The 17,266-nt window shown below is 42.3% G+C and overlaps 1 protein-coding gene across 1 annotated transcript in view; it reads left to right on the top strand.

Annotated features, from left to right (window-relative positions):
* The first annotated feature begins 9,612 nt into the window (after nt 1–9,612).
* The window catches only part of LOC308330810 (glycophorin-C-like), a 54,035-nt gene continuing 46,381 nt past the window's right edge, over nt 9,613–17,266 (top strand). Inside the window, exons 1-2 of the mRNA XM_080785868.1 lie at nt 9,613–9,831; nt 13,564–13,703. Coding sequence (XP_080641994.1) covers nt 13,610–13,703 — 94 coding nt within the window. The 5' untranslated portion in view covers nt 9,613–9,831; nt 13,564–13,609. The remainder of the gene's footprint in view (nt 9,832–13,563; nt 13,704–17,266) is intronic.

Below are 17,266 nucleotides of genomic sequence, written 5' to 3'. Positions count from 1 at the left end.
TAACGGTAAAGCATCTTTACTGCGCCTTTATCACATTTTTAAAACACATTATGCGTAATGAGAGTGAGGACAGGGGTTAGGGGAGGTTGTAGGCATGTGGGAGAAGTCAGGTAGCGTAGCGTAAACTTTTAGCAATTGGCTCAGGTCACTTCTTTTGGTAGGTAAATGTACTTAATTACTTTCCACCACGGGACCTGATCTGATTTATTTTCTCATTTTCTGCGCTTTCTTCCAACAGACCGTCAGGCAGGCATGGAAGCTTCAGTTCAGTTCAGTTGAGCCACACAGTGTGTCTGTTTTTATTAAGCTGTCACTACTATGCTAGGGAGAAATGTACTGTATCTGCTTTTGTTGGCATGGTAACACTTCCAGCAGTGTGAACTGAGTTGTTATCTTCACACTGGTCACACTGCGAGGACTAATCATTGTGAACCCATGGAGGAACTTTCACCTGATGATGATGATGATGATGATGCTATCAGACTGCTCTAAAAACAAACACGTCTATTTGGAGAATGATAGTCTAACATTTTAAACATACACAGACAAATCAGATAACAATAGTTTAGGCATTGCTTCGCGACACATTGTGAGCTTTGTGTAGAACAGCTCTTTTTGCTCTTTTTTTTTTCATGGGATTCCTTTTAAGGCGGGGTGAGGTCGGGATCCGGAACCGGAGTAATCTAGAGGAACCAGATCCAACATTGCTGAACCAAAGTAGATACCGTTGTATCTCCATATTGCAATGTTTTTATGGTTCTTCATAAATGAATGCCCTACTTCATCATACAAGAGCGTCGCACAAAGTTATTTATAGTTATTTATAGTTACAAAATACCAAAAAAGGAACGGTTTTGGACATACAAGGTTTCCACCCGACAGCAATGCTATACTGTAGTGTAGGTGTAGGGGCTTAACACAGGGTAACAGCAGTTTTACCCCCTCAATAGTCTACAGAGTCACAATAGCCCTCCAAAGAATATTATGACCTTTTCTCTCGTACCACTGGACTTAATACATGTGTGTGCTACATTCCTACCTAAAGGTCAAATGTGCAAGTGTCTCCTGGACTGAAAATCAATACGTGTTCAGAGGTGGTGACAAGAAGAATGCCCCCAAACGCTACAGCAAGTAAGACATGAGTTTGAGAGATACAAGAGATACAAAGGTACAAGAGTTTGGCAGAAACAAGGTATGAAATACAAGCGTATAAGGGAATGTGACAACCTCATGGACACCACAGGGCAGGGAATGCATAGGTCAAAACATTTAGAAAATCAATTTCAGAGCTTATGTACTCCTCGAAGACGGTAGGCTACAAAGAAAATAAGAAACGGTCAATTCCCAAGATGTTGTTACCGGCACACGGGGACACATGCTATGCTGTCAGCGAGGCATAGAAAACCCAACGGACGAATCTATAGAAAACATTCTATGAGGCATTTTATTTACTCTTTTAACAGTCACAATGTTAGAAAGGAGATCCAGCACACTGTCTTCACTTATACAGTATAACAGTATTTATCTGATAAAGGTCGTGAAGACAATGTGCATGATCTTCTTTCTCTCATTATTCGTACTGGTTGCCTGCTCCGACACAGCTGTCCCTGGCCTGCTGTAGGTGTGCAAAATGACAATGACAATGTCAAACAGACAATGTTGAAACATTTATTTTATAACTGCACTTATTTGTGCATTCTGGAAGTGATTACTTAAAGGAGAATTCCATACTAAAAGGCATTCTTACCTTTCTTTGTAGTTGTTACGTCCCCACCAAAGAGGTCCAGGTGTTATTTTGTGCAAAAACTCCTTATTGGCTATTTCCCCTACCATAAGCCCTAAATTAATTGCATTGAATTGAATGGGAATTGAATGGGGCTATGGGGTGTTGTGCTAATTCGCTTATTTCCATCGCTCATAATTATACTTTTTTTCTATGTATCCTCTCTTCATAATGTAAATAATATCCCAAGCGGCACACTTTACTACTTATTTCGATGGAAATAAGCGAATTAGCACAACACCCCATAGCCCCATTCAATTCCCATTCCATTCAATGCAATTCATTGAGGGCTTATGGTAGGGGAAATGGCCAATAAGGGGTTTTTGCACAAAAAAACACGAAATAATAAAATAAAATAAAAATCCAAGATATTTCCAAGAACTAGATCTTTAGGTGGCTCTAGACAGATTATTTTAATGCATAATGCATGAAAGTGCAAAGTGCACCTTATGCACAACAACAACAATATAAAAGATCTAATGCAACCTGGGGTAGATCGCCCTGAGTTCAAGCTCACCTGATGAGCTTGAATGGTCGAAATATTGACTTTGAGCGCTAGAAACATTGATGGGTAGTAACCATAGACTGTAAAAAATATGGACAAAGCGTTCCGCGGGTCTAACGTGAACGTAAAATGAAGCCTGTCAGTCCTTGCAATGGAAGTCGCCATCTTTCTAGATGCGTTTTGGCCCAGCTCAGGCCAGCTGGCCCATTGGCTGGCCCAGACAACGAGGCGGGACTTCCCCCCTTCTTCTTCGTTGGTTTTTATTTTGACTCGAGTGGGTGGGGGATCCCGTTCATAGACTGTAACGGTAGCCACGCCCCTCAGAACGTGCGCGACTTTATGGTCATTTTTTTAATAAATGGGACCATAATTTTCCAAAAAGAATATCATGACATTAGAAATTAGACTTTAAACTAGTGACTGGAAGCAGAAAGTATTCATGACCATGTTTATTAAGGTAATACAGTCTAGGTGAAGTTGGGCCCAAATACATGGACTTCTATGGGGCTATGGGTTTTTCTGGGTCCAGTGATAGCGTCATTATATGAACATTCATTTCCTTAGTGGCTTCACAAAATATCTGTCGGACTGCCCCCCTGGTAGTAACCTTGAAAGGTCCAAACATTGCATAGTTACATTGAGTGGTCAAAACATTGTTTGTTTCATTGGTGTTTTTGTTTGGTCTTTTCTTGCAACATGCTGCTGTTGTACGGGTCTGTCCGTCAACTGTGAGGTCAAAGTACCTGGTTAGTTTGGATCACCTTCCGAAGCGCAGCCATTCTCAACTAGGGCTGCAACTATCCATTATTTTCTTAGCAATTATTCTATTGATAACTTTTTTGATCAATCAAATTGCACAACAATTTCATGCAAAACATAGTGAAACTAGAAAAAGTTGGTCTCCACCAGGAGGATAGAGGTGTGTGTGATGTTTGGCAAAATGTTTAGGAGTAATATAAACATGTTTCTTTGTTTGTTTTTTGCAACAATTTTCTTCATTTTTTTGAGGAAATGCAGAGCCAGATCACTCTCTGAGGATATAATTCTGGATGAGCAGGACATGTGCAGCATTTTGTACCAAACGGGCCACTTTGGAAGGCAATCTTAGCCAATCAGTGTAGAATCTGAAAAATCCAACAGACTCGTCTTTATCACATGACTACAGAGATCATGTGTACCGATTTGCGTGAGATTTGGATGAAATCTGTGCGACTTGATGTGTTTCGCAGAAATCGGCCTCATGGTGCCGCTATAACCGGCAGATGTGGAGGGATGCAGGGAAAATGTTTTTCCATGGGCTATAGGGAGTGCGCTTACAAGTTGTATACAGATTGATGCATTTATAGGTAAAATCAGGAATTGCCCTGTTATAGCGCCACCGTGACGGACGGACGGACGGAGTGCAAAACATACTCTCTCCCCATGCCTTCGGCCTGGTGGAGACAAATAGCAACTATTTCTTAACCTGACTCCACCAGATGGTGGCGGTATTGATTCACAAGTTCACAACACAGCCTTCATCTGGGATCACTTGCAGTAGTGAGTAGTAGCCGCGGCTCGGACCAATCAGCGGCAGCTACGGGCGGGATCTGCCAATCACCTGCCAAGTAGCTTGAACAAAAGGCCCGCCTTCTTCAGTGACTGGGCTACAGTGATTACAGATGGAAATCGGTTGTGAAACATGGCGTCTTCCATCTGGCAGAGTCAGGTTAACTATTTCCATTCCATTTTTTTTTTTTTTTTTACTTTTCGTCAATCCCAAAATAGTGATACATTATGATTATTCAATTATTTATTATGAATTTGTTTTTTATAATCAAATACTCTTAGTTTGATTCTAGCCCCTAGACTCTAGAGACTGTATCATGAAAAATGCAATAGGATACCATGAGATAAACCCCCCCCCCCCCCCAGGTTCGGGGGTGGAATTCAGGTGTCATAGCAGTGGAATGTCATCTGTGGGACAGTGGAGTGACTGAAATTCCCCACAGACTGCACAGACTCACACAAAAACAAAAAACCCAGGAAAAGAAAATAAATAATTCACTCTCCTCCTCCGTCAACAACTCTTCCATTGAGGTGCCTTTGAATGAGAACACTTAACCTTCAGGAGGAGTGCGGTGTGTGGAATACGGGGGCAAATAAACCTTATTTATACTTATATCATGTGCCCCACATGTCGCACACCGAAAATAGCAGATCTATAAGCTCACAAGCTTGTGAGCTTATAGATCTATTTTCAATGTGACAACACGGCACGCAACTAAGTATAAATAAGGTGTTTGTATCTCTCTCTAGTTCTCTCTGCCCTGTTTTGGGGAATTATTAGGTGGAGCAGTGCAAGGCACGGTAAGAGTCATGGTGGAAGACTTGCGGTGTCTTCCACCATGCTCTCGAAATGAACAGTTTCCCTGGAAATACATGGGGTCTGATGGAGACAACAACTTCTCAGTGAGATAGCTCTGGGCTAGCCAACTTAACCACTTAATATAACTATAACTAGACCTGTACGTGCCCGTCGGCCATCGGCCTACTTTAGAACGATGCAACTTTTAACTATCCGTCTGTGTCCCACATGGAGATCTCTGTATCTGTTGGTCTGCCTGTGTCTGAAGAGTGCAAACTGACTGAAAAGTGGACTGGTTAAGTAATCAATTTGCAGGTGTGGGGTTGCCATGGCAATCAATTGGCTGAGGCAGAGGCTGGAAATTGCACACGTGAGGGGACTTTGGCTCATTAGGCCCACTGGCAGAGCCTGACCAGAGCCTTTTGTGGTGGTTCTGAAGAACCGGGTGGTCCGACCGACTCGATACCAGGCACTGCACTCCCTGCGGGGGGGTGGAACGTGTGTGTCGAATTTGAAGTCGGTGGGGCAAACGGTTCTCGAGTTACGTGCATTACAACCGTACACACACGCGGACATGACACACACACACGTGGCACATTTTGTATTGTAGGATACTTCATTGACCTTGTTTCCCTGTTAAAGTAGTTAAAGGACAACTAAAGACTAAATTACATACCTGTAGGCTCAATTTCGTACTTATATTGATCCCAAATGACATAGGTCTATTTAGCAGAATTGCCCCTGTCGTCCAGTTTCCCCAGCTGCCCTCATACCATAGAGCGGAGACCATAAGCACTATTTTTGTTTTGTTCTTTCTTTCCATTAATCTGTTAGTAGTAGTCTGATAAACAGATGCTGTTACTGTATGTGTAACAGCAGATCTACAAGCTTGTGCCGTGCTGCCTATAGGATATTGTGATGTAAGCAACACAGCTGTAACTAATCAACTTAAATACTGTGTGTGAGATTGGTGTGCGCATTGACCATACTGTTCACTACTGTGGTTCTGGACACATTATGTCCACACCCATTATTCATTTGATTAGCTGCAGCTGTGTTGCTTTATAATAGCCTGTCATGTTTTTTAATAAGACCTGCAAATGACAATCATATATTGCAATTTCCTTAACAGGTGTCATGTTACCAATGGTATTAATTGTTCCAGTTAGGGTAGCCGTGTCTTTCCAGTTAGCCAACATGCGGCAGCAGCTTTTGACTCTGACTCTGTTTGACCAGAGAATTTCATCAATGCTATTCAAGATCCAGGTGTTTAAGTGTGTCCGAGGCTAGGTGTTTATTTACAAAGGCCCGGAAAGGTCTGGACCAGTGGTTCTCAAACGTTTATTTAACTTGAAACCAAAGCATTTGGTGTCTCCCTCGACTCCCTGGACCCATATTTGGAAAAGGTACATTGTTAAATAATGTTTAATTAAGCTCTTAACATCGTTACCTCAGAGTCCTGAAGCTGCAAAGAATCGCCTGTGCATGTGCACAGAGTTTTTGGATTTCTGTGACGTCACACCATGGAAGCAAATGGTGACTAGCGACCATAGTATTAGTTCTGGATTAATACAATTTTTATTGTGTTCTCGTATTTGGCAAAGGAGGGTTTAATAGCTAAATAGTAAAGATACCGGTATCTCGTGGTTGGTATAGATTTGGTTATTCTTTTTGCATAATCGTCATGCTCATTTCCATCTTCCATGTTCATAAATTATATTTCAAGCATTTCATACAAAATACTGGAAATAGCGATCTACAAGCAAAATGTGTCACGGTGTGACGTTTTGAGCTTGTAGATCTGCTATTTCCACTATTCGTGGTCATTCAATTTTAATGTTATTAAATTATGTAATTTTTGTTACATTTTTGTTCACGAAGCCTAAGACCCAAACAGAAATGTATTTTAGTTGTATTCATAATGTTCCAATGTTCAACGACAGAAACGCAATCGTTAATCACAATTATTTGTATTACTCATGTGAAATGGCATAATTGTGACAACCCTTCACGTACGTATGCATGGCTGTCAGCAGGTATGGATTATGGGTCCTATTCCTCATATGGAGATAATAACAATGAATGATGATCGCATGCTGAAAATATGCAGCCAAATGTCACCACTCACTTCTGTGCAAAATTGATCTCCATTCCTCTCTGAGATACAAGTCTCAAGCATATAAAGACATAATGAGTCTGTAAGGATAATGAAGTCTGCCATGGTAATTTTCAACGCAAAGCAACTATCACTGAGGCTTTTCATTTTGTGATCTATTCATATCTGACCATATAGCGTACAGTAATATAATTATTCTGCAGCGATGACTACATGCTTGCGTGACATCGTTACCACTGTAACATCGAGAGAGATATTGAACTCTGCCACATAACTATTACTGTGATGCTTTGCCATTTCGCTTTGCCATTTCTTCACGGCTACTCTCTTAGTCTGTAATATATAATTATGTCTGTATTATGTCTAATATTTGACTGACTATAGAGCTCTGTATCAAAGCTACATTTCGTCTATATACTTTTAAGGATTCAAATTTAAAAAAGCATCAAAAGTAGCAGATCCACAAACTCAAAGCGTGCCGTTTCGCCCCACGTTACAGCTATTTTTGATGCTTTTTGTGTGATACTGTATTATGATCAAGTAGAGCATTAATTTACGAAAAGAAAAAAAACATTTGTACAGCTTTAACAGTGACCGTTCCACTGCGCCTGTGTCTCTGTGTCGAGGCCCTAGCTAACTCTGATAATTGAATTATTCTCTGCTTCCCCACCCTTCTCCCTGCACTGCCAAACAGCTGTGGTCTCTCTGAACAAACTCAATTCTGTCCTGAGGGCTTGTATTACCCCCACGCCCACTCTCTGCTCCTCAGTGGAAGAACAAGTACTCTGATTTATTTCTTATTCTTTTTGTACATAAAGTAAAAGAAGCGATGCCCAGTGCAACTAAGCTCATGTACTGTACTTACTGTAAGTACAAATTTGAGGAATTATTGGCTATTTGAAAGTAGCCAATCTACAAGCTCACAAACTTGTAGAGCTGCTATTTTCAAGATATTTTAATACATTTTGAGCACTTGTGAAATTGGGCATTTAATTATAATAATAATTAGTACTTTTACTCTTAATTGGTACATTTTGATGCCAATACTTTTTTTGCATACAGGACTTTTTTTAATTGTAATACATTATTTCTACATTGTGGTTGATGTGGATCAGCTATTATCCAAGAGCCGAAGTAGGCCAATACATTTACGGCTTAATTGGTTAATGCTTGTGTCTTAATTATAAATTAAAGCTGCTGCTAAAGTCATTTGTCACTGAAGTTGTAAAATAATGTACTGTAGTGGAGTAAGGCAGTAATACACAATATTTGCCTCTGTGATGTAGCGCAGTACAAGTAAAAAAATGGAAACACTCAAGTAAAGTAAAAGTACCTGTACAGTACTTGGGTAATTAGTTCCGTCCCCTGCTTCCTGTCCGCTCCAGTGTTGCCATGTATACTTATTGTAAGCAACATTGGGGCTTGATTTACTGTAAAGTAACTTGTACATATTGGTAGTTTGCGGGTTGCAGTTTTTTGGGCTTATTTCTAACCAAAGTGTAGTTGCTTATTTGGACTTCTTTCATAATGTTGTTTAAACCAGTGGTTCTCAAACCTGTTCATGCCAAGGACCCCCAAATTAATATGTATTTGTCCACACCGCGTTAATGCGCTGTGAGCTTGTAGATCGGCTATTTTCAAATATCTGATGCTCACGTGGCCTAGTCCAAGGGTTCCCATGGGGGGCGGGTCTCTGGACCGTTGAAGTGTATTCAGATACGGATCGTTCCAATGTGAATGCATGCGTACCTAAAGAAGGAAGTGGACTGTTTTTTTTTAAGAACGTGACATAATCTCTAGTTGACGAGCTAAGCGTCAACAAAAAAAAACACACATACGCTGCACGATGCGTAACACCAGCTGATTTCTCAACGCCGCCCGTCTCCTGTTGAATCTGCGTATACGCGCAGCACCGCAGTACGCGCTGATCTTATTCTGCGGACTACACGTGGCTCTTGGGCTTTGCTTGGCATAGTTTCCAAAGTAAAACTAAATAATAATAATGCTAAAGTAGAATCCATAGCAAACTAATATCAAACACGACACTGGAGCACAGAACTGACTGACACAGTGAATAGCAGGCAGGCTGACAGTGAAGTAGTATAACGGCAAAGAGCCAAAGAGGCAATGCAATGCAGTGTGTCTGAATTTATTTGAGACAATGTCGCACAGTTGATTGTCAGTGTCCGTGCGCGCCAGCCATCAAGCACACCGTCATCTGGAGGATTAAAGTGTGTTATGCAAGTGTACCCGGGTGCGCTGTTGAATCTCGGGCAATGTGAATCATGGCCATCGGGGACCAGGCAACCGTATTCGGAAACGGTTCCAATGAAACGGATTCAGTCCGTCTCAGTGTGAATTCCCTATTAGTCATTGCTAGCTTGTAGATCGGCTATTTTCACAATGTTTGCCTCTTTCTTCTTTCTCTTGTCGTTTTGGCCAAATTTAAAAGGGTCTTAAATGGTCTTTAGGAATGTGCAGATACCCTGTAATAAAAGTAAAGGCCTACTGTATGTTGGTTTGTTTACTGGTCGCTTCTTTTTTGCTTGTTTTCATAGACCTGGCAACACTGGCCCAGTCCTCTCTAGGGTGGAATGGAAGCCCAGCCCACACACACAACAGCTGTGGAGTGTTTGCACGGTGCTGATGGGTTGGGTGGGACCTAGATCTCCATTGGTGGTATGGAGAGGAGATGAAGAATGACTGAATGAAAGATGATGAGGGAGGGAGGGGGGGGGGGGGGGGGGGCGGAGATAATAACTCACATGTGGACTCGCCTTATAATGACAGCATGTTTACAAAAAAAAGACACACACACACACACACACACACACACACACACACACACACACACACACACACACACACGCGCGCATGAATAACAAACTGGACTGTGAATGCGAGTTGAGCGACTGACTCCATTTGACCGGAGATCAGCTTGCAACGAGCAAGGCAAGCCCCCGCCAGAGTCAAGTATCTGCCTTCAGCTTTGCAGAGTTGCAGAGAGAGAGAGAGAGGGAGGGAGAGAAAAAAGAGGGAAACTTGTTGCTGTCTGTGCAGCTTTTTGGAACCCTTAGTTGGTGAGTTTTGCTCTTTTTTTTCCTAGGCTCATGTGTGGAGAAGTGTTATCTGTGTGTGTGCAGCAGTGTGTTAGTGGCAGTTAAAAGCGAGAGTGATTTTTGACTGGTAGTAATAATAACCGGCGTGGTGAGGAATGAACCGCTTGTCAATGCCTCCACTGTAAGGGGCTGATGTGATGCATGCCGCCCCCCTCACGCCCCCATACGAGAGGCTTTTTATAAACCTCTACACTGCGGTGGTATTGTTTATTGGCTGGCCGTGGCCGGGCAGGAAATATTTCAGCAGCATGGGTTCATTTTCTCAGACAGGGCTTAACAAAATGTGTTTTCAGCGCCCCAAATCTACAGTACATGTAGGTTTCTTACCATATCATGATACCCTGTCTGTGTGGAGTTTGCATGTTCCCCGTGTGTCCCCTAGGCCTAGGGTACAGTAGGTACCCTCACCAAAAAGAAACATGCCGTAATCCTGGTCTCTATACTGCCTCCCCCTGGTCAGCCGGGGCGCTTGATGGAGGGAAAAGAACTGATTGGAATAACGTGTTCCGCTACGTCCTTCCGGGGAAACCCCCCCCCTGTCAGGTGATAAGTAGCGGCCTGCTCACTCCTCATGCAGTGAGGGAAGCATGAGCTCATTTCGGGGCTCACTCCAAGTTGGCAGAGGGAGAGTAGCGCCCAGGATTACATTTTAGGAAATTGCCACCGGCCAAAAAAAATAACCACCCATAACTCGGAGAACCACTGACATACAGAGAACAAAGCAATACGTGTCTCTGACATAACATATCCAGTGGTGGTGAGTAACAAAATACATTTACTTGAGTATACTGCTCTTTAAGTACATTCTTTCAGTGTCTGTACTTGAGATATTTGTATTTTTGGATACTGTCACATTGAAAGACAATGTTGTGCTTTTGACTAAGAATGGAAAATGCACTTTATGAATTACCCACATAAGCCCAATTTCTAATGTATACTGCATTTCAATACAGCAATGCGTTGATATTAAAAAGAAAATGTACATTGTCATTTGTAGTTAATAATTCAGCTGAGCAACTGCCACCTGTAGCCTGTAACATTTGACCAGAAGTATATACTGAAGTGAAGTACTGTGTTGAGGGTTGAGTACTTTGTCCCCTACTGCACAGAGCGATCAGGAGAATCCACTGCTCTTGACAGATGACCACATATCACATGCCTTTAACTGTGATATGAGTAGAGTACACAGCAAGCTTTGTTAACCATATGGAGCAGTATGCTGCCTCACATTATTAGCCACTTAAACTTAAAGCCACTAGTGCAACATGGAGGAGATCGTATGTGTACTCTGCAGGCCAAAGAGTACACCGATGTTATGTCACTGATCCTCAAGCTTGTAGATCTGCTACTTTTGCATTAAAAAAAGAATCCTGAAAAGTAACATGGACATAATTATGCCACCCGACAGAGGCGATAATGACAAATATTGTTGTGATGTATGTGACCGATTGTAAGCCACTAAAGTTCCAGCTAGCAGCTTGGCTGGCATGCGTGAGCAGAGTTTAGTGAGAGTGCGTTGTTCAGCACCCCCATGTACACTCCATATCTAACGGTTTGACCCTGATAAGACAGCCCCCTGCCTTTCCTCAAAGCTGTTTGTGGGAAAGCAGTTGGGTCAGCCTGCTACAGATCGTCGCTGTCGGGCAGCTTATCTCCACAATCCATATTCTTCTAACTGGCTGTGCTTTTCCGTAAATGAATGCCCCTACTACTTCATCACACTACAGCGTCACACAAAAGCAGCAAAAGCAGCAGATTCCCCCTGTCAGGTGTAAAGGAGCAACTTGGACACTCAGGCATGAAGGAAGCATGAGTTCAAGTCCGTTGCTCTCCCCTTGTCCCCCATATATGGGGACTAGGTTGGTGGAGGGTGTGTAGAGCCCAGGATCACATTAGATGATTGACACAGGGGTGAAAAATGGGTTACAAAATCGTGTGATAAAAAAATATATATATATTAAAAAAAAGCAGCACATTTGCAAGCTTGAAACACGAAGCAAAGAAAAGCATTTTGAGCTTGTAGATAGTGGAGTTAGTTGCTTTAGCAGACAGTTTGAGGGTCCAATGGAGTTAAGTGGTTTTGTCCAAAGGACTTTTTACTACTTTCCATTGGTTCAATATTTTCAAAACAACACAGACGTAAAGGATGTTCAATAGCACTGATTTATGCAAAGAAATAATAATAATCAAAAACCTCACGCCTGTCCTCCCGACAGCAACGATATTCATTATACAAGTAAGACGCGCAAACACGGGAAGCGAACGCAGCTCGTACATATTTGGGTTTTTTTAAGATTTTTTTTTAAAGTTAAGTTTTTGACCTGGCCCCTTTTGTGCCCATATATGGAGCTGAGTGATTTGTTTGTGTGATGCAACACACTCCATATTTGGGTAACAGCGGGACAGACAGACAGACAGACATGATCTGCTAGGTCTCATAGTTAGTGCTCATTGCGTTCGCAATCACTGCGTTCGCAATAACAGTATTATATGGGGAATATACCCTGGACCAAAATATTTTCAGTTATAATTTGCTTGAACTGTAATTTAACTTTTCTTGCAGCATGAAAAGTAATTGAAAATTAGACCGTCAAATTAGTCCTACTCCTTCACATAATCCAAGAGGCTTCATTTAACTTTTGACACTTCCAGAGTTAAAGCTGCACTAACGTATTCCTCTTCTACCCCGGACTTGAACCTGAATTCAGCGGTGTGTTATTTCTTAATGACCATTCCGCTAACGGACCACTGTCTAATCAAAGCCTCAGAGCACCTGGCTGCACTGCTTGGATTTTATCATACTGTATCCAACATGACAGCCATGTAAACAAACACACCATGTCATTTACAACCAAATATTGCTCCCAAGAATATTTTTCATCAACTCACTTCTTTGTTTTCTGAGGGGACTGTGCTGCAGCTGGGCAGACAGCCAGCGCAACACTTATGGTATACTTTCATTACCATCCGTAAGCAAGTAAATACCTTGCTTTGTTGTTACTTTTGGGTCAATTTATAAATGTATTAATAAAGTAGCTGTGTAATAAGCGGGATAATAAGATGATGATTAAACACGACTAAAAACTAAACGCCTAAACTAAATTAAACACCTCAACTTCGTCTCGGTGTTTAAACATCCTTTCTGTAATTATTTTTCAACAACTACCGCTGCATGCCCGCATCAAACCTTGCTTAACATACTCTACCATACAGATTGGACACAATTAGGTTATGCATTAAAAAAGTCACATAGTGCCGCTTTAAATTAACAGTCCGCATTCTGCTGTGTGTAAGTATACAGTATGTGTGCACTTACATGTAGTTCCATGTAAGTCTATTGTGTCCAGTAAAGTAAGTGAAGGGGGAATTGAGCGATGTTTAAATGGCCCTGCTTTCCTTTCACTTCCTTTCCCACCCAAACGCGTAACCAGATCGAGAGCTTTCCAACACCCCTCTAGGAAATCCTTTAACCCTTTTAATTTTTTCCAAAACAGCAGGTACAAGTTCATAGCGCGTCACTTTGAGTTACACTATACATACTGTACAGTATAGGCAACTTTTGACCACGACCTATTGTTTTTGTTTTTTTTGTTTTTTTTTTAATGTTAGGATTTAGAACAAATTTTGTAGAATCAAGGTTAACTCTGTTAACTCCCCCCCCCCCCCCCCCCTCTCTCTCTCTCTCTCATTCAGCTGCTGTCCTCAATCTCCCTGGACATTCTGCTAGGCTGGGATTGGCATGGAGGTCTCTCCGGTGACATCTCTCCTAACCGCCCAGGCTGTAACGGGAGCGGGAACGGAAGCCCCCGAACATCCAGCGCCGACGGTGACCAGTGAGTACTGCCCAACACGCTCCCAACCCACTTCAACCCCACACATTATAGTGGTGGTTCTCACACTTGTTTGTGCCAACAAGGACCCCCAAATACATACTTGTAAATGTCAGCTTGTAGACTAGGCTATTTCTCACATACTGTAGGCCTATTTTGAAAATCCCCAGTAATGTCTGTTTTCGTCTGGAAATCCGAAACTGTTACTTTTCAGGATTCAAAACGACAATATACAACATGCCCCAAGGTATTGAGCAACAGATACAAATATAGAGTTGTATTTGTAATGCTAGTTATATAGTAGAGGTCCAAACTTGATAGAGAATATGGTTCCAGCTGTTTATTGTTTGATAATTAGCACCATTTAATCTAGCTGTAGAACTGTTTCCAGTGATTAAAGGGCAGAGAATGTGGAGCTTGCCATCGAAGTGCCAACATTGTTTTTGCAGCTGTACTTCCTGCCAGCAAGAAACGTCTCTGAACTGTACTTAAAGTTAAAGAATCATCTGTTGATGATTTGGATTTCGGGATGCCATAATAATATTTCCCCACACTCTGATCCAATTAATACATTGATGCTAATGTTGTAATCTCAAGTCTGTGTTCCAAGATTGGATAACAGGTTTTAACGAAGTACATCTTTGTGATAGATCTTTATAAATTATGGATACTTGACCTTTGCATAGACCCGCAGTTTATTTTAATGAAAGTAACTAATGGGTGAGTAGGTGGTTCAGTCCATGGAACTCCATAGGCCTGGCCCGCATAGCCGAACGGAGCTACAAATACAAATAGAAGGGAGGTACCTGGCATATTATATAACTCCTTCAGATCTGAGAATGATCTTAAACCATTATCCATGACATTGCCAAGTACATGCCACTGTTGGACCACTACAAAACAGATTTAGCTACAAAACTCCTCTACACAATAAGGGGTTATGGAATAAGGGAGTCTGTTCATGCCACTTTTTATGTTAAAAATAGTTTTTTTTGTGTCCCTGGCACAACACATTTTCAGATGAGGGTCCTTTGGGACTGCGGCCAAATGCATATCATTTTTGGGGTCCATTGGGGTCCATGGCACGAAAAAAAGAAGCAGCTTGGACTCGTCATGCATAGAAGGAAGCTCCCCCCCTCCCCCCAGGTTGGCAGAGGAAGTGTAGCGCCCAGGATTACTTTAGATAATTGACACTAAGTGAGAAAATGGGTTGCAAAATCGTGGGATAAAAATGTAAAGTAAAAAAAGTTTAACAAAAGTATGAAGTGTGAAGTGAGCGGCGCTCTTTTCATCATACATCACATTCTGTGCTCAGCCAATCAGCTGAGCACATTCCGTGCTCATACAGACACACACTAAGTTGTGCATAGGAGCGGCTAGCACCGCTTAAAAAGAAGAAGAAAAAAAAGGTCTTCGGAGCCTGCATGGAGCTTGGACTTGATAGCAGGGGAAGTTCTGTCAGTGACAGAAACGCTTGGATTTGTGCCTGATTTACCAGCATGTGAAACTCGCATGTGAAAAGTTCATGGAATACATCATCGGCTTCAACCATTGTGCTCATAATTGGCTCATCATGAGGCACACCCTAATGTAAAACAGCATGTCTTACTTTTCAGGAAGTGGACAAAGAAAATCTGTGGTCAATGTAGTAATTCTGAGAAACCGTGGATGTGTTTGATTTCAGATAAGGTTCTCAGAACCTAATTTGGGCCCATCTCTTTTATTTAGCTTATTATATATTTTATTTAGATTGTTTTATTACTTTTTTTTATGACATACCTCCCCCTTTAGGGGAGATTGTGGTTATATTGGAAAAAGAAACGGAAAACCCATCACAGAACTTTACAGGGTGTGAAAAGTTTATGGATCTGGGTTAGCCCCTTATCAGACGACATCACACTGATAAGAACCAGTATGTGTGCGCAGGCCGGCACCATATGAACCCCACTGCTCATAAGATGCAATGGAACACTGTCACTGCACCAGGGGGGCAGTCAGACAGATTTTTTGTGAAGCCACTAAGGAAATGAAAGTTCATATAATGGCCTGTTGTGGCGCTCTCATTGGGCTCAAAAAAACCCATAGCCCCATAGAAGTCCATGTATTTTGGCCCAACTTCACCTAGACTGTATTACCTTAATAAACATGGTCATGAATACTTTTTGCTTCCAGTCACTAGTTTAAAGTCTCATTTCTAATGTCATAATATTCTTTTTGGAAAATTATGGTCCCATTTATAAAAAAAATTACCATAAAGTCGTGCATGTTCTGAGGGGCGTGGCTACCGTTACAGTCTATGAACGGGATCCCCCACCCACTCGAGTCAAAATAAAAACCAACGAAGAAGAAGGGGGGAAGTCCCGCCTCGTTGTCTGGGCCAGCCAATGGGCCAGCTGGGCCCAAACGGATCTAGAAAGATGGCGACTTCCATTGCAAGGACTGACAGGCTTCATTTTACGTTCATGTTAGACCCGGGGAACGCTTTGTCCATATTTTTTACAGTCTATGCACTGCACTCACTTGTAAAAAATAATAATAATCACACCCGTGTGAACTGAGCGGTGCAGGCTGGTCAAAAGCATCTATTGTAGCTGTCCGTATACAGATGTGGCCAGGAGGAAGAATGCTTAAGATTTTATTGTGATCACTCGCTTTTGAAATATGTAATCCTTGGTTTCTGTTGTGTGTTAACAATAATAGCAATTCAAAGCAGTTGTGCCTCAAACCCCACCTGCAGTTGCTGTCATTAGACTAGAGGGAGCACTCTATGCTCACAGCACTATAGCCTGCTCGTGCAGCTGCAGCACATCCATCCATCTTCAACCGCTTATCCGTAGTCGGGTCGCAGGGGCAAGAGGTCCACCAGAGAGCTCCAGACTTCCCTCTCCAGAGCAACATTAGTAACTTAATTCTGGGAGATCCTGAGGCGTTCCCAGACCATTTTGGAGATATGAGATCCCGCCATCTGATCCTTGGTCTGCCCGGGGGTCTCCTTCCACTGGGATGTGCATCAAGGACCTCCATAGGGATATGCTCGAGAGGCATCCTTACGAGATGCCCGAACCAACTAAGGTAGCTCCTTTCCAAGCAAAGAAGCAGTGGTTCTACTCCGAGTCTCTCTCGTGTGACTTAACTTAGATGCCAGCCACTCGTCTGAGAAAACTTATTTCGGCGATTGTATCCGCAACCTTATTCTTTCGGTCACGACCCACACTTCATGAAAATGGGTGAGAGTAGGAGCGAAGATGTCTCTGTAGACGGAGAGCTTTGCCTTCTGGCTCAGCTCTCTTTTCATCACAACAGTGTGGTACAGCAACTGCAATATTGCCCCTGCTGCTCTGATACTCCGGATGATCTCCTTCTCCATCCTCCCCTCACTCACCCAATACCCTGAGATACTTAAACACTCTACTTCGGACCGAGTGCTGCCCTCGGTTCGCAGCCGAACTGCAGCCCATCAAGCCTAATTTATGGTGTCGCACGCACAGAGAACGACCTAGAATAGCAGACGTCTAAGCTCACAAGGGACACATCAGAGTGCTTGTATATCAGCTGTTTTCGCAGTG

This window comes from Protomyctophum bolini (genome assembly GCF_963924005.1).
Source record: "Protomyctophum bolini genome assembly, chromosome: 16".
Lineage (NCBI taxonomy): Eukaryota > Metazoa > Chordata > Actinopteri > Myctophiformes > Myctophidae > Protomyctophum > Protomyctophum bolini.
This window is presented reverse-complemented; position numbering and strand designations above follow the sequence as displayed.